This window comes from Epinephelus moara, chromosome 12 (genome assembly GCF_006386435.1).
Source record: "Epinephelus moara isolate mb chromosome 12, YSFRI_EMoa_1.0, whole genome shotgun sequence".
NCBI classification, from domain to species: Eukaryota; Metazoa; Chordata; class Actinopteri; order Perciformes; family Serranidae; genus Epinephelus; species Epinephelus moara.
The window spans coordinates 33,433,869-33,460,239 of NC_065517.1; the positions used below are offsets into that span (position 1 = coordinate 33,433,869).

At 41.6% G+C, this 26,371-nt stretch overlaps 1 protein-coding gene across 2 annotated transcripts in view; it reads left to right on the forward strand.

Moving 5' to 3' along the window:
- vta1 (vesicle (multivesicular body) trafficking 1) overlaps positions 1–26,371 on the forward strand; it is a 94,064-nt gene that overhangs the window by 52,728 nt on the left and 14,965 nt on the right. For both annotated transcript variants that reach the window (XM_050057956.1, XM_050057957.1), the window contains exons 5-6: positions 5,787–5,901; positions 20,320–20,568. In XM_050057956.1, coding sequence (XP_049913913.1) covers positions 5,787–5,901; positions 20,320–20,568 — 364 coding nt within the window. The remainder of the gene's footprint in view (positions 1–5,786; positions 5,902–20,319; positions 20,569–26,371) is intronic.

The window sequence follows — 26,371 nt, forward strand, 5'->3', positions numbered from 1 at the left end:
TTTGGGTCTTTGCAAAGGACTTCAAAGCAGCTCTGTAGCGCCATCTCTGTGTGAAAAGGACTATTGTTACAAGGTGCTGTTCATCGTGAATGAACCCCAGTAGGTGTAGTGCTGACATGGCCCACACTCAAAGACTCAGAGGTTACCCAGCAGCATGACGTGGGGAAGATGAGATAGATTCAACTTTTATAACTTTATATCCTTTGATAACCGTGCCCCCACAACTTAATTTCATCATGAAACTGAAACGGCAGAGTTGTTTTCTACTCCACTCAACTATGTAAAAGTATTGATGATCATCTTTACGGCTTCCAAGCTCACTCCGGTATAATTAAATTAGCTACCAGCACGTGAAAGAGAGAAACAGTATACGGAGACACATCCCTCAGCAAATACTACTTAGCAGTTCAACATTATAGTAGAAATATGAGAAAATCAATGCCTATTCAAAGCTGATCAGCTGTCCAGTATATAGGAAATGATCATGTCAGAAATATGTCAAGAAGCAAAGCCAGGGTGATGAGCAGAATCTTAAAATCTGCTCTAAATCTGCAGGTAAAGTTTGAGTCAGAATTCTCACTGCAGCATTTTGAATTCTACCTGGTTTAAATATGTCGGGTCCTTTGGTAGTTTAAGTTCCTCTTTGAATGCTCAAAGGAGCTCACTTAACCCTTTCTAGGTCAAAACCTTCAGAGGTTCACAGTCACATGTTATCAACACTGTATTTCAGCAATACCTGCATTGTTCTATCAGCCGAGCCGTCACAGCGCTGAATCTCTGCAGACAAAGGCGGCAGTGACCATCTGTCTTACTACTGTGATTATCGCTCTCCACCATGAGTCAGTGAGCCCTGACAGGGACGCTGTAGGAGTTTATCGTCCGTTCACACTGAAAGAATAAGTATTTATGTCAGCTCTTTACAGAAGGCTGTAGATAATCTGAGGAGAGGCCAGATGGAGGGAAACTGCATGTGGCTCCAACAGCCACTTTGGTAACTAGCTGACCGTCATCTGGGAGCTTAAATCTGAAAGTTAGAGTGTCTCGATCCCTACAAATAAGCTCAAAGACTGAGGCTCGAATCACTGTTCAAATGGCATAAATTAAAGGATGTTGTGCTGGTAGCATTTCAGACACATCATGTTTTATTTGAGAAATAGCAGCTTTTGCCAAAAAATAGAAGATTTAGCAGATTGTGGATCTTTCTGCTTTAGTCCAAACCAGTCCTATCCAGTAAAGGCATTTTCCATAGTTAATGTTAAAAACAAAAAACAAAATGTTTTATGTTTCATTGTAAAAACTAGATCTAGATCAGTAAATAGTCAGGGCTGATATTTTGTCAGATACAAGCTCATTGCAGGTCAGTATTTGGTCATCATGCCAGCTGACAAGTAACATAAAAAAATCATCCATTTAAAATTGGATCATTATTTTTGTGTTTTTATTTTGTAAAGTCTGATGAATGACAGTTTCAATACTTCAACCAATTATAATAGTTTATAGACCGACATGAACTTTAAGCTTGGTCGGAACAGATTTTAGAAATATGACGCATTTGAAGATACTCTGTGAAATGACATTACAATAAGCAAAAATACCAATGTAGGCACAGGCAAACTGTTTCATTGGCAGAGTTCAGAGGGTTAAATAACAGGAAAATAATGCGCCATTCTGACTTTAGACCAATTTTTTTTTGTTGATCAATAGCGCAATTACCTCCTGCTGTCACAAAGTAGCAATACACTAACAATATGCCCAACGAAACCTCATTTTAAGACCAACACACCCATGTGGGTGCGCAAGATGGCCGCAAGTAAATTTGCTACTTACACAAAATAGGTGCTGGCCATGAGATGGACAACTGTGTCAGTCTGAAACTAGCAATGATGCTCTGCCTTGCACCAGGTGTAAGATCAGTCCCGTAAATAATACAATAGTTAGATGTTTATTCTATAAACCATGAAGAGCAGGAACGTTTTTGAGCCAATAGACAGTTGGCTTGCTCAATTCTTAGATATTTAAATTTAATCTTTGTTAATATGGCTTTTTTTTTTTAATTTTGTTGTTTTTACTTTATTTCCTGTACTCCACCCCCATTTTGCCGCAAAAACGCCTAAAATGACATACCCAAATTAAAATGACTGTAGCTTCTGAACCGCTCTGACTACATGTATGCATGAGGTCTTGCCAGAAAGAAAACTCTCTGAAGTTTCTTGTCAAAGTGTCAGAAACACTCTAGGTGATACAGAGACAGAGTAATGGGCCCCTGAATCAGTAAAAAAAATTGAAGATTTTGCCTAAAATAAAATAAAAAATGTGTTTCAGGATGAATAACTGTCTGTGGCTTCATCTGAGCAGGTAAATGACACTGTGGGGCTGTAGGCACACTATCAGTGAACATTTGTTACAAATTTGAAGACAATTGCTCAAAGTATGACCATTCTACAGTGTTTTTTCCATGAAAAGATCCAGGCGGAGCTCCAAATGACAAGTCGGTCACTCTGCTTCAAAACAGTACTATCAGTGATCAAACAACACTCAGCCAGCTTCAAACATTGTACCTTATTGAAATCAGGTGTGATTATGATAGCTGATGTTGTTTATGACACAGAAACACCATAAAATATCACCAAATAAAGCCATATGAAACGTGAAAGTTATGATCCCAATTTCTAGACGGTATATCTCAGCCAAAAATAGTGGTAGGAGTGACACTCTTACCTTTTATAAAAGAGCTAAGTTCCCGCTAACAGCTCCACATAAGATCACGAGTAATCCTTTAACTTTTCCTGTCGAAAAACAGCATGACATGACTTGTCACCACTCATCGCGATTTTGGACTTTGTGTGTTTAGGCTGCTCTGGTGCGAAATCCATAAGAAATAAAAGAAAAACGATGTTATTTTTGAAAAGCCGAGAACTTCCTGAATCCGGCAATCCCAGTGCGCCTGGGAGATACCATTTAACAGAGGAGGGAGGGAGCGAGGAGGGAGGGCGTCCTGGCGGAGTTAGAGAGGTTAAAGTATTCATACTGTGAGTGTTGTTTTTATTTGTGTGTGTTTTGATGTTTTAATGAACTATCAGATGAATCACAGTCAACTTTTCCACTTTTGAGGAAAATGAAGTTGTATTTGATTCCATTTAATTCAAGTCAACAGACATTTCCATTTGTTTACCTTTAATGTGGATGGTAAAATAGTGTCCATTCTATATTTACAGAATCCATCCTCCCCTGTTCACAGTTTGGGGAAAGTGATACCTCCCTGTCCTGGCAGAACTCGTGTGTATTTAATTTTTTCACTGAATATCTTCACAGTGAGTCACCTTTCTCCTGAAATGTTGTAATGGTGACATTAAGATTCCTGGCCCTCCATGGTGTGCTGTAATATCACAGCAGTGTTATTTCAGTGATTAGAAATGACTACCTTAAGCCACTCTTTTTTTTTTTTATTTACGGTAAGACTGAGGCTGAACAAACACAACCTTACCTCAGAAAAGACCTCAGTTCTCACAGTCTGCCATTGTTTCTGAGCTGCTGATGAAAACATGGCACTTATCTGGTCGAAGCAGGAATTTCTCCATTCATTCTTATCAGCGTCATGTCAGTGTAAATCTGCTGCCCCCGCCTCTCTCTGCCTCCTCAGCACTTTTCACCTTTCAAACATCCTGTCTCTCATGTACCATTATCACCCATACCCCAATTAACCATTAACCCAATAACTGCCCCACGCCTTGTACCCGACGTTGAACAACTGGCCTCATTAATGTCTGCAATATAGGCATTAGCCAGTTTTGCCAGTCTCATCCAGGGTATAACTTAAACGGGTTTGATTTCATGCAAACGTATTATTTTTACCTGAAACAGTTATTCCACCTGTAATTAGTGCAGTAGCCAACTCATGCCTCTGTCAGTTGAATTGAATTTTGCCGACCTATTTACATTTTTTACTATTTTTGTTCCTTTTTTCTAGGGCTGTCAGGGATGAAGGTCCAAACATAACATGCCTTTTTTTTTTTAAATCACATTAATCTTGTGGTGCTTTTTGTCCCTTTCTTGTAACCTTACTTGTAGTCAAGCTGCTGCAGTGATGGAAAATAATGACACCACTGAGCCTTCCAATGTCTCCTTTCACATTAAAAGACTCCCAGATGGCTCAGTTGACCAGTCAAAAGTAATATCCTCCTTTTTTCAAACGTAATTAAAAAATCACCAAAGAACTTTGAGTCTGAGCTCTCACGTATGAGCTGATCACGCAGGTGCCGCTAATCAGACTCACGTCAGCGGGCAACGACGCTACAGCGCTTGTGAAATGGGCGGCATCTGACTGCAGACCAGTCAACATCGTTGAAAACTCGGTTTAAAGGCCATCCTCAGATAGGCATGTTGTAACCAGTCATATGAGAAAAAGTCAGCTAGCCACGAGGCTAATTTATGCAATGTAAAATGCCATAGGCTTGTATTTGTTTGGAAAACGTGTTCAGTATAAGAAAGTTGTTTTGTCAGTGAACCTTGTGAGCTGTAATGGAGCCAGATTTTGTAACGTTACCTTTGTTAAATGTTGCTGTTGTTCTGTTCCTTCATGTGAGTAGAGGGAAACTCTGCTAGCTGCTAGGCTAATTTATACAATGTAAAATGCCATAGGCTTGTGCTAATAATGTTGGCATGTTGTATTTGTGGGGAAAAAGTGTTTGTCTGAGAATCCTGTGAGTTATAGTGAAGCTGATTTGTGTTTGAAGTTGTCAGTATTACGCCATGTTTAATGTGTGTTTAATGTGTGTTTTGAATCAACTAAACTTTACAGCACTTCACAGAAACTCCTCTGCTGACTAGTGTTTTGGCGGTGTAACTGCAGAGTGACACAGACACACCACCACACTAGTATAAATGCTCACAACAGCGTATGCCACGTGTGTAGGCTACGATGAAGGCTTTGCATAGAGCTGATGCACAACTATAAATCCGCCTATACCGGCGGAGGGAACGATAGTTTGACACATACAGGAGCTCCTGAAAAGTGACGGTGCTGTCACATTAAATGGGGATCATTGGACGTTAGTGAGTCATCAGAGCTATGTCGGAGTAACAAAGTGTCTCATCTGGAGCAGTGTAATCCTTTCAAAAAAAACAAATAAACAGTGTATTTGACAGAATTATCACTTTGAGGTTGTCTCCTTCCTCTACGTCCTGGTTTCAGAACAGACTGTTGTCGCAGCTGTGATTGGAAGAAATAAAAAATCATAAAGTCAGTTTCTTTGCATTCATTTGATTCCCAATTTAAAATACTCTGGTAAGAATTGCTTCACCGTGTTAATATGGACTGCAAAACTGTTTTGAAAATTAATACTTTTTTTAAGTGTTTGAATGGGGTTTGGTGGGACGTTCAGGGTGACAGTGACGTTCACGTAATACAGTAAACAAACCAACCCTGACGCTAAAGATTGTTAGGCTTTTATTGTCTCCACCTACTAATAGCTGGGTTCTTACTGTCAGCTAATCCCATTTACCTCTTATCTTGTACGCTTCCTGTTAAAGTCAACTCTAAATCACCCAGATACCGCAAAATGACCTGCACACCGCTCCATACGCTTCCCCTAACATTTACCCTTAACCAAGCTGCTTCCTGTCCCAATCACGACCAATTTCCAAATTCCTGCCTTTAATGAGCCTCAACCCTCCACGTTACCTCGCCCCTGACCACTCACCACCTACCACCTACGTTTTATGACCCCTGCCCCCTGCTGACGACCTTACAACACCTCCAGTAACCCCCTTTTATGTCTCACCACCAGAACATCCAGCACAGGAAGTATGCCCGCTGGAAGGCCACCTACATCCACAACTGTCTGAAGAACGGAGAGATGCCTCAGGCCGGGCCCATCGGCATGGACGAAGACGAGGAAGCAGGTGGGACACACTGATATGGCACTGGAGGACACACACACGGCTGTGCTCTCCTGAGTTTGTTCTTTAGAAACCATTGAGGCAAACTTCCTCTGTTGACATGGTTTTGTCTGTTTCTAGGTGTGTGTGTGTAACAGTGTGTGTGTATATGGCTCTGTATTGTGTGCTCTATCAGTTCTGGGACTGTTGCAGGAAAGCCGTTCAGCAGAAACCTCAGACTTTAAGAGATTAGAAGTGCAGAGAATAGATTAGTAACGTGTTCTACGCCTGAAGTAAGTTTGTAATCATTTCATTCGCTCTCACACACAAACACAGTCACTGTGTGTGTGTGTGTGTGTGTGTGTGTGTGTTTGAGATGTGTGTGTTAATGTGCGTGAGATTGACCTGATATTTATGTTCTTACTCTCTGTTCCCCTTCATATCCAGCTCGGATCAACTCTGAGTCCCTGACCTTTACCTCATGCCAGGCTTCCACCATTAGACATAACCTTTAGGAGAAAGAAAGCGTGGGGAAACACCACGAGATCCCCAGGAGATTGACTGAATAAATTAGACAACAAAATGGCCATAGCAGCCTTTAAAGTTCATTGCGTTGTGAGAAGCACGCGGTAGGAAAAAATCAGGGCAGGAAACTTAACCTTTTTGTTTTGCTGCCACACGGACAGGTTCTTCCTATAGTTCACTGTTTTAGCAGCAAACAAGAGATTTGCAGTAGATTAGGAACCAAGTGATGGTTTTGTGCTCGAGGGATGTTTGAGCGGTCTGATTTACCGACTGTCCTCAAAGCTTACCTGCATTAGTCTTTTGGCAAGTGGTTGTTCAGGTTGATGTCTGTCTGGTTTAAACCCAAAGTCCACACCAAAATCATCAGGATCCGTTTTTTATTCCAGAGGCCTCATCTTACCTTTTCCATCTTTAACTTCTGTTCTGTTTTTATTAATAAACACACATGTAAATGAAACATTAACCTCTTATACCCGCCCCCCTCTCCACCATGGACACATGTTTTTTTCAGGTTCTTACATATGTACATACGTACGTACGTCCCATCCTTGTGAATATGATTTCTCAAGAACATCTCAAAGGACTTTCTTCAAATTTGGCACAAATGTCCACTAGAACTCAGTGATGCACTGATTAGTTTTTACGTGGTCATAGGTCAAGGTCACTGTGACCTTGTCTGTCTCATTCTCATGAATGCCTTGAGGGAATTGATCCAAATTTGGCACAAACATTGACTTGGACTTAATGAATTCCAGTGAACAGGGTCTATAATTGGGCAACTCAACAGAACTCACACATTTTTCACCCGGTAAAATAGAGACACATTGTATTGTCACATTTGTGCCATTCAACAAGTCATAGGGGGTCTAGAACATTACATTTTTTCTTCCCTTAACTTTCAGTGTCACTTAAAGTCCAGAGAAAAAGAGCAACTTTCCACCAATCAATTTCTGTTTTTTCCTTTCCTTTCAAAGATCGATATGGTTTTATGACATTGCCACGCAGTGAATATAATCATCATCACACACTCACACACTGAGGCTAACAGGGACAAACAGCCAAAAATAGGTTTTGCTGTGTTTCTATTACAGCAGTTTGATCACAAAGAATGTCAACCGTGCAGTTGTGGTAATCGTTAGTTGCAGCCCTACATGTTTGGCCAGGTGTTCACAGAAAAACATATTTATATCCCTCAAACTAAAGTCATTAAGTATTGTTTTGGTATCTGAATCAAAACTTGGGTATCATATCGACATCAGTATTAAAAACATTGGAGGCTAGTTTTAGTTGTATGCCCCAGGAAGTGGTTTAAGAGTTTGTCTTGAAGTTATCAACTATTGAACTAATTGTAAATTAATTTGGTAATTGATTTATTGGTGTGAGTAGTCATTAAAGACATTCTCTGATTCCAGCTTCTTAAATGTGAATATTTCCTGGCTTCTTTCCTCCTCTACAACAAACTAAATAACTTTAGGTTGAGGACAAAACAAGACATTTGAGGACGTCATGTCATCTTGTGCTTTGGGAAACTTCTGTCTACATTTTTTTTACCATTTCAAAGACCAAACAATTAATCAATTTATTGAGAAAATAACTGACTGATTAATCCATAAAGAAAATAATCATTAGTTGCAGCCCTACAAGTTTGGCCAGGTCTTTATAAAAAAACATATTTATATCCCTCAAACTAAAGTCATGAAAAAGTATGATTTTTGGTATCTGAATAACAACTTGGTTATTGAATTGACATCAGTATCAAAACATTTTGAGACTTGTTTTGGTTGTACGCTGAAGGAAGTGGTTTAAGAGTTTGTCTTGAAGTTTAATTGGGGATAGATGGATTTTGATAACATGCAGGCGTTTATTGAACACTCTCCCTTGATAACACTTTCCCTCATTACATGAGCTCCAGTCTCTGCGGGGGCTGATAAAGAGAATCTGATGAGTTTTAATCTTTCTAAGAAGTGAGATGTAGATTGCAGCTCAGAGTCACGGCTTTGAAAGACAAACCTCCCCGAGCGTCGCGCTCTGTTTGGTGGATCATGTCATAACTCTGATAATTCAGGACTCCAGTGACTTCAGCTACAAGTAGAATTTATACTGCGTCACATGGGACCGCAGCATCTGGACTCATTTTCAGATTGCACTTGGAGGGCGAGAAATTGCGTCACGTTCCCCTGGAGAAGACACAAGAGCGAACAGGAATGCATGTTGACATGAACACCTATGTGCTCGCAGACGTTTCTCCTCCCTGCAGGCCAAACTGTAAACGTATTTTTCATGTCAGTGAACTGATGTTGACGAATTCCTCGTTGAAATAAAGGCCATCTGCTCATCCACGCCCACTTGCTCCACATACATGTGTTTGACCCAAATGTCACCCGCTCACCCATGACATCACCTCAAGGAACCCTCGGCTTCATGTACACACACACACACACACACACACACACACACACTGTAACTGCATGTGTGTGCGTGAGAGCACTTTCTTTCCTTCATCACTCTCTCCTTTATTCTTTCCTCTGCTGTCTCTCACACTCTTTCACTCCCTGTGTTTGCTTACACAGACTCTCACTCCTCTCCCAGGGTGCATTAGGGTCTCTGTGTCAGTGATGACATCATGATAGCTTATCCCAACTGATGGATAGCACGGCCAGCACACAGCTGATATCATCCACCCAGCACGTGTGCGTGCGTGTGTGTGTGTGTTTTTGTCTGCATCAGGATCTTATCAGCGCTTCAACACTTGTATTTTGGAGAAAGTGTGTTTGTCTTTCAGTCAGACATATCAGCAGCCCAGATGTGTGTGTGTGTGTGTGTGTGTGTGTGTGTGTGTGTGTGTGTGTGTGTGTGTGTGTGTTTGACACAGACAGAAAACATTCTTTTGACATGATCATTTTAGACAAACTGTTGCAGTTCATCTCGTAGACACAACACGATTCTGTAGGTGGAGGTCAAATTTATGCCTCAGCGGCGGCGTTAGCAGGTATGTTTTTGTGTTGTCCATCTCATTGTCATGAATTCAATATCTCCAGAACTCCTTGAGGGAAATTCTTTAAATTTGGCACAAATGAAATGTTGGTGGTCAAAAGTCAAGGTCACTGTGACCTGGTCTGTCTGATCCCCATGAACACAATATTTCAGCAACACCTCAAAATCATCAGGATGAGTTTTTCATTTCTTTCAGTCGCCTGTCATCTGACCTTTTACATCTTTATACTTCTGTTCTGTTATTATTAATAAACACACCTGTAAATGCAAAATTAACCTCTCACCTAAAGGGAATTTCCAAAAATTTGGCACAAACGTCCACTTTGATAATTACTTAGCGTCATAACTCAGGAACAGAAGGGGACACATGTTGTCAGATACTGACTCTAATCCTGGATGTCCTCCTTGAAACTGTGCTGATTGTATAGATCTTTTGTGCTGCCGGCGGGAAGATGTGTGTGAAGCACCCATATTTGAAACATTGTTTACTGTAATGGCTACATAATGAGTCTGGATAGACATGGATGTGAATTGTAACTTCACCAGTTAGTGGAGGCATACAGCCATGAGGTGGTAATTCTAATTGTGGTCAAACACTAGATTCTCTCTGCCGGGCCACTGTGGGGTCCAGAGGTTTAACACTGAAGTAGCCAAACTCTCAACTCAGCAGCTGTTTACAATTTTTGAATTACCATCATGTAGCTTTGAGTCATTTTTTGTAAGAAACATGACGAGAGGAAGGGGTGGGACACGCAACAGCCACAAAAGACCACAGCACCACAGGGACACCCCATCTTACTGTAGCAGCTTAGCTTTTTGATTATCCCCTTGTGAATTATGTCAGACTGAATTTCAGAGCAAACCAGTGTTGTAAGATTCACCAGTTCATGAAAGAAATTACTTCAGGATTTACAGCTGTTGGTATTCACCTCTTTTCAGATCAAGGCTTCTAGTTTTTCTCACAGATGCCTGATATCCATCGTGATTTCTTTCCTACATATTTTTAAAATCTTTTCCTGTATGTTGTCATGGTCTCTTAACAAATGAAAGAGTAATGGGAACAACAATTTTTGAAATGATTCCAGTATTAAGAGGGAGTGCTGAAGCCTGCAGCGACGAAACAGGCTGCAACGTAACTGCTCTGAGCATGTTTGCAACATTTATGTATGTCCACTAAAAGTTTTTGTTTTTGTCACTGACAGGCTCAGATTGTTATTCTAAGTGTTTGACAACATTATGGAAAGGATCCACACAGAGATAGAGCTTTGTGTTAAAGAGTAAGATCCTTTTGGTTTAACCAGAAACTAGGGCTGAAAGGTCATTCGTCGGCAAGATTACATTGGTCGCTTAGTCACAGAAGAAGGAAAAAAACAACAAAAAAACAAATCTATTAGGAGCTGCGCCTTGTCAAAATAAATCCAAATCTATATGACTGGAGCATGTGTGACTTTACTTTGAAAAGACAGACACAGGAAGTGGCCACGCTCAGCAGTCAGACAGGAGTCAGGTTAATTTCCAGGGCTGGTACCTGCGGTTATTCCACAGGCTAGTTAATAACATGTCGGGCAGGAAATCCAAAGTGTGGGATCATTTTGAGAAGGTGAAGGACGAACCCAAGATGATATGTAAACTCATCTTCATTGGTCGACTACAAACATGACGTATCATCTGAAACATGGAAGTAGCTACATGCCCATTAGCCCACAGCGTCATTAACAGGCAGCTCGCTCAGTGTGTGACGTGCACTTGTAGATAAAATATAGGCCTATATTAATGAAGGTTTTTCTTGTTCAATCACTGACCGATTCACTGTCTTTAATTTTGAGGCTGACATCAGCTGTTACTCTGCTGTGTGTTCCATTTTATTAGACATGCAGACTTTATGGTTCCATTGAACCGCACCACTGGACCAGAACACCCACATGCTTCAGAACAAGGTGTAAAAATAGATGTAATAATTAGGCCACTCTGTGCTTCTGGTTTGTTAACATGCAGCAGGACTCCACAGGTCACAGGTCCAATTTTACATTTCATGTAGTCTGCTGGACGGGCCTCTGTGGAGCAGCAGGCACTGGACACTGAAGTGATGTGAACCAGTTTCAGGAGGTTAATTAACCTCTGGAGAGTAGTACCACACACACACACACACACAGAGTCTCACACAGAGTCTCACACTGCCACACACACTCACACAAATATACCAGTGGTACTTACAGAAAGACCATTGTCTCACAGCTGCTGTAGTCTGACTTTCCATTGGCTGGGAGGGGGACGTGTGGAGCAAGAGGAAAGGAATGGATGGAGGGAGGGTGGAGAGTGGGGGGCCAGAGAGAGAAAACAACTTCCAACCCTGAGTAGTAAAAATATAAAGAATGTGTTCTGTGACCCAGTTGTCAGAGGGAAACGTATTGAAAAGGTTGAGAAATGTTTCCAACATTACAGTCAGGTCCAGAGAGACACTTGGAGAATGTGAGACTATAGAGAGACACACAGAGACGACAGAGAGACACACAGAGAGACAGACAGTTGGGTGTAAAGCATGTATCCAATATGAAATGACTTGACTGACCGACATCAGAATCTTAATGTAGAAGATGTAAAACCATAGACTGTTAAAATAATGGACGTAGCTTCCGTGATGTCACCCATTGGTTTGTGGACCTCTGTTTTGAAGCCTTGAGTTTGGTGTGCCGGCCGTCGCCATCTTGTTTTTATGAAGCAAGAAGTGACCATATTTCTTTTAACTGTTCATCATTTCTATAAGTAATTCTAATTTTTGCGTCCATTGAATGTAAAAATAATGGACATAGCTGCCTTGATTGACCATTTTGGCCGTCGCCATCTTGTTTTTTTGGAGCCAGAAGTGACCATATTTGGGTGAGAGGGTGGAGCTGTAGAGGAGTGAGGGGTGGATCTGACTGAGAAGCCGAGGACAGTGTCAGCCGACAGCCTGTCACTCAAAGCAGCCCGCTGTTAATTATGTGTAACTTTAAGCCTTAATAAAATGTATATGGGTGAGTTATATAAAAATTCAGTCCCTGTACAGATAAATGGTCTGCACCTGTATGGCGCCTTCACTCATTCACACATACAGTCACACACTGGTGGCCGAGGCTACCGTGCCATCTGCTACTCAGTAACCATTCATACTCGCACACTGATGGAACGACCATCTAGAGCAATTTCAGGTTCAGTATCTTGCCCAAGGATACTTCAACATGCGGACTGAAGGAGCTTTAACTCTGAGCCACAGCCGCTAGTTGTCATGAATGTTGAAATTAGCTATGGAAACCAAAATGATTTTTTTGTACCAGGCTGTAAACATGTTTATTTCTGCTTTAAAGTTGGACATTTTAACATGGAGGTCTGTGGGGATTGACTCGCTCTTAGAGCCAGCCTCAAGTGGACGTTAGGGGAACTGCAGTTTTTCATTTTGCAGCTTGTTTGTACTCAGCAAGTTAATAACTTTAAAAAGAAGTCAGAAACACTAGCAGTCAGACAATTAGAAAGGTTGAAACCAGTTTATACAAATTATCTCAACTTTATTTTGAAGTTAAAGTAAAAGAAGCCTAAACCGTCTTTGCACAGGAAATCTGCCAGAACAGCTACAGTAGGAGCAACAGGTCAAAGTCATAGTGAAGACATTACACGCTGAAAATATTCAGTTATTTGCCCTTACTCCACAAAAGACTATGTCCTTGCTGTTTACGTGGCTAATTAAATAATTATTCCACTCATATTCCTGATCTATTTAAACAGGATTATGCAAATAACAATCTCCTGTGGCTGTCTGCGGGACATCAGATTTTTAAAGAGTTGATAAAATTTACTTTTTGGAAGCTTTTAACTGTTTGTTTGTCTGAATTCTACATCGTAAACAAAATGAAAAAAGTAGATTATTGTCCCAGGTAGGTGTCATTTGTGCCTGAACCAGTGAAAGGTTAAATTAACCTCAAAAAGTTAACATCATTTCCCGTAGCTTGTTCATAATAAAAGTCTCCTGCTGGTTCATCAGTGAAGCGTGGACATGGGGCGTTCATGGTCAGCGCTTTGACCCTTGAGAAAGAACAAACAGTGTGTGAAACTAAACTCCACTCAGTAAGTCAGAGTGAATACAGGATGAAGGCTTCCTGTAGAAAAATGATCAAACGGCCTCACTGCCCTGATGGTGTTTGCCAGCTAACGTAACACTAAGAGCAGAACTGACCCTGCACATGGCAGCTGGACGGCTCCTGACAGACTGAAAGAACACAACTATCCAGAGCTCACAAACCATTATCACAAGTGCCCTTTGGCAACACACTCAGCCACTAATTGTCCCAGTGAGCAGCTCAGTGTGCAGCAGCAGAGCGGTTGTACCGTGAATCATCCCGCTGTAAACAAGGCTGTCTTCTTCATGATGGCAGGAAGCAGACGCTTTTAGTCCAAACTGGCCTCGCCGTCTGCTCCTTCCCTGAATCCAGCAGCCACTTTGGGTTTTACACCAACCAGATGAGGTTTTTCGAATAGAATAAAAAACCTCCAAATGGTGGTTTTTACCAGCAGAGTGGTTGTTTCACCAACATACCAGCCAACTAGAATCTATAACCAGCATTCATGAGTTGGTTTTTCTAATCGATGAAGTAACGTGACCCTTAGAGACGCTCGGCTACAAATTGCAAATGAGGTGGTCGGGAGGCTCAGATGGCAGGTAGTCATTATCATTCACTCAGCATGTGAGACGTCACGGAGGAAAACTTGACAGAAGGAGGCAAAATGGAGACAACTATTCAAACTTTTTAAAATTATTGTTATGCCTCCATGCCAGCGACAGCGGTGGCCGGAGACATTATGTTTTTGGGTTGTCGGTCCATCGAGCCCATTCCCGTTAACGTGTTATTGCAAGAATACCCTGAGGGAATCTCTTTAAATTTGGCACAAACGTCCACTTGGACTGAAGAATAAACTGATGAGAATTTGACCATTGTGACCTTGCGTCTGTCTCATTGTCATGAACATGATACTTAAAGGACATCTCCGGGTAATTTCTTGAAATTTGCCTCAAACCTACACTTGGACTTAACGATGAACTGATAGGAATTTGGTGGTCAAAGGTCAAGGCTATTGTGACCTTGCATCTGTGTCGTCCTCGTGAACTCGATATCACAAGAACAACGCCTTGAGAGAATTTCTTAAAATTTGACATGAACATACACTTGGACTTATCAATGATCAGATTAGAATTTGATGGTCAAAGGTCAAAGTCACTGTTACCTTGTCTGTCTCATTTTTGTGATATAATATCTCAAGAACACCGTGATGGAATGTGATAAAAGTCGGCAAAAACACACACTTGAACTCAGCGATTAACTAATTAGACTTTGATGGTCAAAGGTTAAGGTCATTGTGACCTTGCGTCCCTCTCCTTCACATGGACACTATTTCAAGAAGGCCTTAATGGAATTTTCCTTAAATTTGGCACAAATGCACACTTTGACTTATCAAAGAACGGACTAGAAGGTGGTGGTCAAAGGTCATGGTCACCGTGACATTGCATGTCTCATTATTGTGAACATGATATCTCAGGAAGGCCTCAAGGGAATTTTCCTTAAATTTGACACAAACATGTACTTGGACTCAAGAATGAACAAATGATAATTCTGTCAAAGGTCAAGGTTACTGTGACCTCACAAAACAAGGTTCTAGATACCATGTTATAACTCAAGAATCCATACATTCAAAAGGTCAAAGGTCAGCTTGACTGCGACATCATCATGTTTTAACGTCATATGTCAGGAACAGAAGGGGAGACATTTGGTCAGATAGTGAATTGGTGACTCTAATCTTGAAACTGTGCTGATTGTATAGATCTTCTGTGTGTGAAGCGTCCATGTTTTCACTGACATGGATGGAAACCAAAGGGGAACTTAACTTGTGGGACTGTTGTGTTGTCCCACACTCTGAGTGATCGTACATTTACTGGTACAGGCTCAAATTCACACACACATCCAACAGAATCATCTGTTAACCAGTCGTCTTTACATCTGCTGTTAATCGTCTCTTAATGTGCATACCTGGACAGGTTTGAGCCATATATTTGAGCCATCTGTTGATATGTGATGTTCCTGTGTCTGTGTTTGTGTGTGTGCGTATGTATAAGTGTGTATGTGTGCCCCTGTCCCAGTCGGTCTGTTAAGGGTCTGAGCTCGTGTTGGCAGAGAGCTGATGGATTAGCTAAACGCTCAGGCTGTATTTCATTCATGGCTCACTCTCTCTTCCTGTTGGAGCATAACTGTATTAGTGTGGGGAAATGTGCCTCTCAGACTCCATTCCATCACAGCATGGTCATTATCACCAATTAAATAGTTTAGAAAAGAAATGTCTTCGTTTCTAAACTAAAATGAGATGATGCAACTTTGCAAACTGAGACTCTGTGGTGGAAAAACACTTTATATTTTATATTTTCTCCACAAAACAGTAGAAACAGAATAAATATGCATGAAATCTTTTTACATTTTTGATAACAATCATGGTGTTTTTTTCTGGGCCGAGGAAAAATAGAGTTGTTTCCACTTTAAGTTAAAACGAGGGTGTATAGTGTGCAGCTGGGATGATGTGTTTTTGAAGATGGACGTGGAGGTTAGTGCCCATGACACCATTAGCAGACAGCCGGCCACTCAAAGCGGCCCCGCCCTTAATTATGCATAACTTTAAGTCTTAATAAAATGTAAACAGGTGAGTTATATAAAAGTTCAGCCCCTGTACAGTTGTCATGAATGTTGAAATTAGTTTTTTGCACCAGGCTGTAAACATGTTTATTTCTACATTTTAACAGGTGTTCATTCAAACATGTTACTTGGCTAAGCAGTACACTTCAACTCATTATAATTCAATAACATTGCATGATTTACAACGAGGGGATAATAAGATAAATGTGTTACTTACAGGTTGAGATTGATCCATGTCTCTTCCACCGTTTCAGTCTAGCACGTCTTGTTTGAACACTGCAAACAGTAGCTCAGTAGCTCTGCGATTGGTTTAAAAGTGTGGAGAAAATGTAAGGAGCCATACGATTGGCTGAAAGCGAACACACCTGATTAACTGATGAATCTGTCAATCAGAATCATATTTTTGATTGACAGATTTAAAAAACTCTGCGTGAGTTCATTCATTGTGAGACTGATCTGACCTCATACAGAAATGTCTGTTAGATTTCCCCATTGGGTCCTGATGATGCAGGACGACAAACACTGAAACTGTCCAATCAGCGAGTTACCTGTCAGTCAGTAGAACCTCATGTTTACTCCTCTCACTTCGCTCGATCCAAAACTAAAATATAACAATGGATCATTTTTCCCTCTGATGCGACCAAATGAACTGAGCTACAGGTGTGAAAGCAGCCTAATATTCCCCTTTACTTGCAGCCGTGCAGTCTTTAACTGACATGCAATAACATGTCATTTATCACGTCAAAATATGGAGCAGCTGGAGCTCGTGCCATGTCGTGTCTTTGCATCAAAATACGTTTTTTTCAAAGTTGACTTTTTCTAGAAAACTTGTTGGTTCTGCTGTATATTTTCATAACTGATTAAAAGCGATGGTTAAATGATTTATTCGCAGTCTGGCTGCCTGCTGACAGATGGTCTCGGTTTTTTACTTTATTGTTTATTCAGCTTGTTGAATTTACGGCACTTGACCTTCTTTTTAATCCAGTCGGACTCGAGAGAAATCATCTCATACTCAACAAACATTCAGCACCCAGCGTGCATACAAATAGGCTTTAATGTTTCTCCTCACTCTGTCATCCAAACAGATTCATAAAGACACTTTAAACCATAATCTGTTGCTGTGGTTTATGTAGTTTGCTAATGTGCGCGTATAGGTTGGCATGTCAGCGGAAGAATGCAGTGGTGGTGTGTCCAGATGTGACACCATAGAAGTGAAAGTGAAGCTGGATAAACAGAGTTTAACAGTTTAATGAAAGTGAAAATATTCCAGCGAACGTTTGTGAGGTGTCGAATCTCCTGTTAATGCCCGTCTGCCTTCCTGCCTGTAATGCAGTAATGACAGAGGCTGGAGTTTAACACGGTGTCAAATACAGCCCGTGTCTGCAAATCCAGCCGAACCTCTTTAATCTGTCAAAATATCTTTGGCTGTAAGGAGATGCTTTCTTTGTGTGAGGTGTGGCTGCAGAGCGTTCAGCGTGAGGTTCATGTTCAGGGGATGAGAACACCACGGCCCGATCCCTTCAACACTGTTCCAGTAGATAATTCCTCATTGTAAAGTTGCACATCAATCTGAAACTTCTGACACTTTGGAAAATATTTAACTTCATTTTGCTCACATTTTTACCTCCTGCCTTAAAACATAATCTGAAAAATTAAAATGTCAAACAGATCTGACATCAGTGAACAAATTCATATAGTTTTTAAGAACTTTAGGAAATGTCTCACATCACTGAAGTACATATACCCAAAAAATGCAAAGCCTTTTCAACACCATCTCCAGATTGAATGGTAGTAAATGATATTTGGTGAAGTTGACAACAAAGTTCGGGGCACTGAAATCAAAAATTAACCAACACATTCAGAATTTAGGAATGTTGCTAACAGATGCAGTAATGTAATAAAATCCTGTTGATCCTTTCATTAGCAGTCCTGCTGAGAAAGTTCCTGCTTCATGTTCCATTTTTCATCTAAAACCAGTTTCTGATTGAACAACTGTGAATGTGATTTGAAGTCTGTCTGTTCGTACAGTTTTAATCTCATCCTCATGAATTCTAATCATTTTACCTGAACTCATTTCTCAGTTTCCTGTCACTTGATTGGTGTATGATTAAAACCGAGCGAGGCCGAGGGGGTTTAAGCATTTTAAGCACTGACACCTCTGCATGAGATAAAGATTAGTAATTAGCAGGAAGACATAAGCTTTAGTGTTATGTGGTTTATCATAGAGATGTAAGTTGAATAAATTGTTGTGTCTTTTTTTTATTTTCTTATGAGACATTATATCACTTAAACTTCTATAAGCTGGACCAACAGAACCTGGTTTATATCATTCAAGCCCCTTTTCCACCGCACAAAAATCCCTCTAACACCTGTTCACATCTGGGTTTTCTCTGTAATGGGAAAGGTTACAATCAGCATTCATGCTGCAGAGCCATGTACACACCTCTAGTCTGCTGGCAATGGGAGTCTATCGCCTAATTTTAGCTGGTTTTCCCGGGTTTTCTGAGCCCTCAATGCCAGTTTCATCTGGTTACCAAGAACTTCTTTTAAAAATTTAAGTCGACAAGTTAAAGAAAATATATTAAACACATAGTTGATTCCAAGTGTGTGCACATCGAAACTGCTAATGCAAGATAACGTGTGTGGAGATTCAACCTGGGAGGAAGTTTGATGCAACAGAGGTATAAGTCTGACATCTTGGACATAATATCACAAGATACTGAGTTTCCTCCCATCGCCTTCTCTTTTCTCACTTTGCTAATTTCTATTTTTCAAACATATCACTTATCACGCTCTAAATTTTACATTGACCTTATCACAAAGTACCCCACCAACACTGTAGGTATTAACTCATGCAGACAGTTTTGCTCTTATGAGCAGAGAAGCAGAAATGTCTGCACCTGGTACACTGGAAGTGAACTGGATTCTGTTTGTGCTACTCACGATAAATTGACACAAACAATTCAGCACAAACGTTAGCTTGATAGACTTTACTTACATTGAGTTCATTTGTTAGCTGTTTTATTTCTAAGATCAGAAAAATGTCCATTTTCTTCAAAGTACTCTTTAAACATAATCCCACCTTCAAAGCTCTGATTGGCACATTTGTTCCTCGAGCGGAGAAAACCAGCCGTCAGTAAACACAGAATCAGTTTAAATCAGTGAAACAATCAGAGATGTGGACGTTGATTCAAGAATTCTGACACAACGAGGCTGCAACAGTTGTGGGGTTTCCATCCACCTATTTCTATTCGCATTTTCAAAAATTGCGGAAAAAAAAAACCTTGGATGGAAACGCCAAAAAAAGTTTTTACACGTGGAGGGGGTGGATTTGTCAGCGTATCGATAAAAGGAAAACGCAACTTTTTGCTATGGAAACAGGTTTTGCGAATAAACGATGACGTACCGGCACACAGATCCTCAAATGTGGCCCTTGGCATACGGAAATGTTTCAGCCAGAGTTCGTGAGTGAAATGCTGCTGGACAACTACTTCCCAAAAGTCCTTCACACGCCTACGTTCCCATACACACAGAGAATGACGCAGTGGTCTGCTTCCAGCTATTTCCAACAGTACTCTTAACATTAAACTTCTTCTTTGTCGTCTCTTCTTCAAGATGGTTAGGTACGCTGTGAACGCTGACAAAATGCTAACCAGAGTTCTCCCAAGAGCCGACAGGTTTATCAGGAATCTGTCCATGGTCAGTTGTTGAGTGTCAGTTGAGTGTGTTGTTGTTTACAGTGGGCATAAGACGCTCTCTTATGACGTCATCTCATGGCGCACTCTTCTTCTACAGGGGTGTTTTTATTTTGTTCATTTTTCACAAGAAGCGCCACCTACTGCTCTTTCTGTTGACTCCCAATAATCGCAAAACAATAACAAATGGAAACGGGCATAAATTCGCATTTTCTTTTGCGCATTTTCACAAAATTCGCTCAAAAATTTCGATACATTTGGATGGAAACCCCACTAATGTGAGATGTTCTAGAAGAAGCTGTCAGCAGGTTGTGTTGGAATTACTTTGGACCAAAGAAATAGTCCTTTAGAATAGAGTGTTGAAAGAACTGTTTATTGACCCAGCAGTCTTGAATGTGGCTTAGCGAAACCTCATACTGCACATACCCTGAAAAACATTCACATTACACAGTCAGGAAGTTCTGAAAGTGAAGGTACACTAATCCTCATCTCTCCTTGTCTTGTTTTTGTCTCTCTGGCAGGTGAATATGGAGCTGAAGGTTTCTCAGGTCCAGGTCTCTCCCACGGAGGTTCCTTCAGGGCAGAGCCTTCCTCTGGGTCCCTCGACCAGGACCAGAGTTTGGGTCCGGGTCCCGCCCCAGGGATCGGCTTCACTCCCGTACCAGGATCAGGGCCATCGGGTCCCCCCACCACCAACTACAACAACATCCACATCCCACCAGGCGCCCACGCACCGGCCAACACTCCAGCCGAGCTGCCTCCACCTACAGGTAAGAAACAGAGAGGCTGTTTGTTTCCACACGAATGTCTTCAGTCGCGCTGCAGCAGAACTCTGCTGTGGTTCGTAATCATGTTTCCCTCAGGGTGAACTGGAGCAACTTTGATGTTCTTAAGTGCTGTCATTAGGGGTGGGGGAAATTTCCGATTCTTAGATGCATCGCGATTCGGACGTGGACGAATCTGAATCGATTCACAAACGTCCAAATTTTGATTATTTAAATCTGTTAATTAGAGTAATACAGAAGGTTCTAAATAATGCGGAACTAAGAAGCGCGGTACGTGTCATCTCCGGGACACTTTGGGATGCGCACCTGGAGCAGACACGCCGACACGCGCACAGAGGAAAACAAACATGGCTGACCGCTACCCACCTCGCCGTGAGAGCTGAACAGCTTCTTCTAATTTAAAAGCAGATGTGTGGAAATACTTCGGCTTCTACAACGTTGACGGCGGAAGCGAACTGGACAAGAGCCATGTTATATGTAAGCTGTGTCGTACTAAAATAAAATACTTTGGCAAAACAACAAACATGAGAAGCCATGTAACTCGATTCCACCTGACGGAGGAGTCAGGGAGACGGCAGGCTGTTGGTTGTTGTTGCTGCGGCAACTAGTGGCGCTACCGACCAGAGAACAATTGAGGAAACAATTAGAAAGCTGCCACCCTCATCGGAAAAGGCGAAGCGAATTACGAAGGCCATCGCGGCATTTATTGCCAAGGATTTGCGTCCTTATTCTGTCGTGGAAAATCAGGGATTTCGAGCACTGCTGCATACACTGGAGCCCAGATACACCATCCCATCCCGACGCTATTTCACCGACACTCTACCATCAAACCAAAACAGAAGTCATGGCCTCACTGTTGAAGGCAGGTAGGATCGCAGTTACATGTGATGCATGGATGTCTGTCGCCACCGAATCATTTGTTACTCTAACTGCGCATTTTATCTTGTGATTTAAGATACCTGTTGTTACCTTTGGTTCCGTACAACGAAGTTGTAACTTTCCAGTTTGCAAGAATTTCCATTTATATGTTTAATAAAATATAATGGAAATGAATTCAACTCTTTCTTATTACAAATGCACTGTTTTTAAAAATTGTAAGTGTTGAATGCTTATTCAGTGAGACAAAAAGAAATGTGTGTTGTGAAAAAGTGCATCAATATACATAAATTAAAGATGCATCAATAATCGTTTTATAATCGAATCGTAGCTCCTGAATCATAATCGTTATCGAATCGTGAGGTGCCCAAAGATTCCCACCCCTAGCTGTCATGGTGCAGTCTGCCTACGTCAAGCTTGATGTTGTACCCAAGTTTATTTAGCCTGTTTTCCTTACAGTACAGTACCTTTGGAGCCAACAGTAACCCTTCAGACATGGTACCTAGACCCTCGGGCTGTTCAGACAGTCCTCTTAAATGTGGGCGGGCTTGTTGTCACTCACTGCTTTATCAGTCTGCACCTGGTTTATCGTCCACAGAACGAGGCTGCACGCCGACATTTTCAGAACAAAATAAAACAGGCTGCAGTGAGAGTCTTTCTCCATGGGATATTTAAAAATAGCAGCTTTGTGCATTTAGTCCTTCTCAGGCAAGCTCAGGGGTTTAGTGTTGCTGTAGCCCACAGGATGTGAGGATTAGAATATATGACCTTCACATAATCCGCTCCAAATTAATCTATATTTTTAGGTCATTACTAAAAGTGTCTGTCATCCAAGAGAGACAATAAGAACTAATGGAACAGTCAAAGGTGTCATATTGAAATTTAAGGTGTGCTGATGGACTCACGTCGTCAACTCATGCATTGAGTAACATTACAAGCAAACGTTCCACCTTAAAAGTTTTCCAAGCTTGGGGACGGTAAGGAACGGTTCTATTGGTACCATCCACAACTTTTCACAGTGGAAACGGAAAAAAAACGTACTGGACTCGACTGCTGGGTAGAAACGGGGCTTTAGATCGATGTTATCCAGCTCATGAACTCGCTGAAATCTCACAGTCTGTAGGATTCTTAAAACCAAGGCAAGACAACACTAGTGGCCTCACTGCAGGTGAACTTAAATGGGAGCTGTAGACTCAAAGAAAGCTGAATGGTTGATGAATAATCTTTGAAACTAAGTTGTGACAGACGCTGATCTGTCACTCCTCCTATTCAGATGAGATGAACCTGCTGAGCAGAGGCTGTGTAGTTTAGACTTCAGCAGTCCGTCAGTAACGGAGCCAAACAGCTCTGAGCCAAGCTGTGATGTATTTACTGGAGAGAATAGGCGGGTCTGCAACAACTATTAGACACAATACTGTTGTATCAGACCCAGTGATACAGTGCGATGGTAATATACATGTGGTCGTTACTGGAATGGTGTTTCCAGCGTCCTATTATTCTCCGATTAGTAATCCTCAAAGCTGAAGGACATGATCTGTCATTAAGCAGCCTCCTTATCATCTGTCCTGGAATCCCTCCTTCTCGCTAATTTCCCCTGATAACGCTGAGTACGTGACGGCCTCGCAATCTTCTGGCACTGCATCCAATAACACACACAGAGAGACTCTCTCACACACTCCTCAACAAGTGCTGTGTGTGTGTGTTTGGGCACTTGTGTAAATGTGTGCAGATGTCCTCATGACAGAAAGACGAGGGGGAAGTGAGGACATGAGGATCTTATCTGTGGTCACATTTTACTTAATTATTGTGAGGCTGATGTAAAGATGAACACACAGGAGAACCTGACGGAGGCAAAGCACAATGAAAGGAAGGAGCGTTGTGTAACGCCGTGTCTCCAGGCGCTGCTGCCCACTAAGAGTCGCTGTGCATGGGTGAGAGGAAGTCTTGTTTTTGTTTCCCATGTGGAGGAACAGAGCTCAAGACAAAGTGTGTATGTGCTTCACACACACAATAAGTCATTTTGGGGTGAGTATAGATTACACAAGCGTCTGCACAAAGAGCTGGCAACACTAAATACAAACTCACACACACATATTGTCTGGTTGGCATTTAATCTCACCTTCCTGTATCGCGGAAGAAGTAATTAAAGGAATGAGCGGCGGAGGTTGACCTTGGTGGTCGTCCAGTGTGCGTTCACTCCCTGTGTGTTGCTGATAGCGAAGGACTGTTATCGATCACTAGAGAGCACCATGATGTGTGCTGGCTGCAGTATGTGGGAACCAGGCGGGACGTGTGTTCATTTCAATTAAAGGGTTTTTCATTATCTGCTGTGAGGCTCTGAGGACACAGAAGCTCTCTAATGCTAATAGTGATTTGTGTTATTGGGCTTTATAGATCAAATTGAAACTGAATTGAAGTTACTGTTGGTACAGTCCTTTGAGGCCTGTGTTTGGGCTACAGTGACCTTTGACCTGACTCACCTGTGAAGCACTTTGGGTATGAGATGTGCTTTATAGGTGCATTTGCCAAACTGCACCCGTCAAGTTGTCCCAGTGATATGATGTATACTCGGGGTTTGAAGTTATGTTTGGACAGCGTCCTAAATAAAGTAACTCCTTATGTCTGTTTGAAGTGAAGCAGCCTGTTGTTCAGCAGACGCAGGTCTGATGTTATGAAACATGTCTGCAGCTTAAGTTTGTGTAAATGTTATATTGCTGTTTATTTGTGTCATTCTCTTTTTATTTTGTCCAACACTTTGGTTGTTTTTTAAATGTGCTTCAAAATACATTTTAGGGATGCACTGAAATGAAAATTTGGGGCTGAAGCTGAAGCCGAATAAAATTAAACGCTTGGCCGAATACTGAATGCCGTTGTTTAGTTTTTCATTAGTTTTTGCAGATGAACCCCCTCCAGATTAGTGTTGTCACGGAACCAAAATTGGGACCCACGGTACGATACCAGTGAAAGTATCATGGTTCTGAGTAGTATCACGATACCACAGCAAAAATGAGGCAGATGTCATTTATTAAAAGATAAATCACTTTTCTATAATACATCAATGATATTTCAGTGGAATAAATTACTTATTGACTTATTCATACTTCAAAAACAGCATCAATCAGTGATTAACATAGGGGGGGATCAAAATAAAATAAATAAATAAAATAAAAATCAACCAGCCACCCTCCTCCCCTGACAAGTCCCTTCATAAGTAAAGAACAGTCCCTAAAGTGCGGTAAGGCTTGTGGACCGTTACCTGCCACAAAGAGAGAAATGTGAACGGCTCGTTTCTCCTCTGATACGTCACATACCTGTGTACCGCCACAGCTCGGCTGTCCAGGTACTTTTGGGCAGTCATGACGCCAAGAAGAGGACATTATTGGACCTGGAGCCGGGCTTCTCCGTCACCGGTAAGCCGTTATCTTGCGCCACGGAGCACTATGGCCGCTGTATTTGACAGGAATACATTCCTGTCTGTGTCTGTGACCCCCGTTCAACCCACAACCGACAGGATTCGCCTTTCGTTTCCACTGCTGGTTGAAATCTGTACTCGCACAGCGTGCTGAATGATTTCTTTTGCTCGCACAAAACTATTTTTAGTCGCAACTGCTGACATTTTACTCCGTCCATCACCACAGGCTGTTTGATTGCGTCATCAAAACACGCCGCTATTATTCGGCCTTGCTTTTCACTTATTCCACCGAATACCGAATGTGTGTTTTTTTGCAATATTCGGCCGAATATATTCGGTTACCGAATATTCGGTGCATCCCTAATAAAATTGTTAACAGCTGACGGCTTTGTATTATTATAAAATCAGAGTGTTCTTTCTGCTGCTTCAGGGAAGAGACAGAAACAAACAGGAAGAACTAGTTCTGTTGTTTGTACATGAAGACAGTCAATAATAAATTCATCTTTAAATATTAATTAGGGCTGTCAAGGGGTAAAAAAAAACAAATTAATGACATGCTCTGTGATGAATGAATCTGAATTAATCGCATACATTGATTTTTACCGTGAAAGTATTTAAGAAAATTCCAATTCAAATGAATGTTGTCAGATGTGTTGTAGTAAAGCTGCTGGATTTAGGACACAATTGTCCCCCTGTCCTCTACCAGCCAAACTGGTCTGCAGTCCATTTTTCAAGGGAGTTATTTAGGGGTTGTACACATGTCGTGTTTTTTGCGCCCTCAAATTCATGGTTGTCAATGTAGACGCCTGGTGGGTGCGCTCAAACGCCCCAGCGACACCGCCGTGTTACGCAGCATTCCTGGGCGCCTATTTTTCAGAGTGCAACAGATCAGCTCTGCACTTGGGATCTCAGGTAAACAGGTCGTGACACGGTGCTTGTTGAGTTTGCTTCATAACTTCAGATGCAACCCGTTGAAAGCTGGCACAGAAAAAGCACAAGAGTAGTGCCCAATGCCTGAGCTTGGGTTTCCCAGGTGGTTAAAGATGTGGCATGTGTACGGCCCCTAAGACGGTCACAGGTAGACTGACTCAGTCTGAACACCTGGTCGAGTGTGGCTTAATGAGGCAGGCTGCTAGCGTTAGCATCAGAGGCTATGCTAGCTCAGACCTCTGGGTTCGCTGCTGAATCCTTTGTGTTGAGGTGATATTTCAGACTGAAGTTCTGCGATGGAGAACAGTGCTCCTACCAACAGTTCCATCTGAGTGTTGTTTAAATGTAAATGTTCCACTCATGGGGTCGAGCAGCATCGTCTCGTCTGCCTCCATCAGTGGTGCATCGAGTCAAAGGGCATTAATCAACATTAATCTTTTTAACAGGTTATTTTGACAGTCCAAACATGAACATCACTATTCAGTTATTTTTTACATTTCTTAACATTCACAAGAACATTTTACGTTCCAGAGACGAAAGCGACAGCGTGAAAATAACTGCATTGATTCA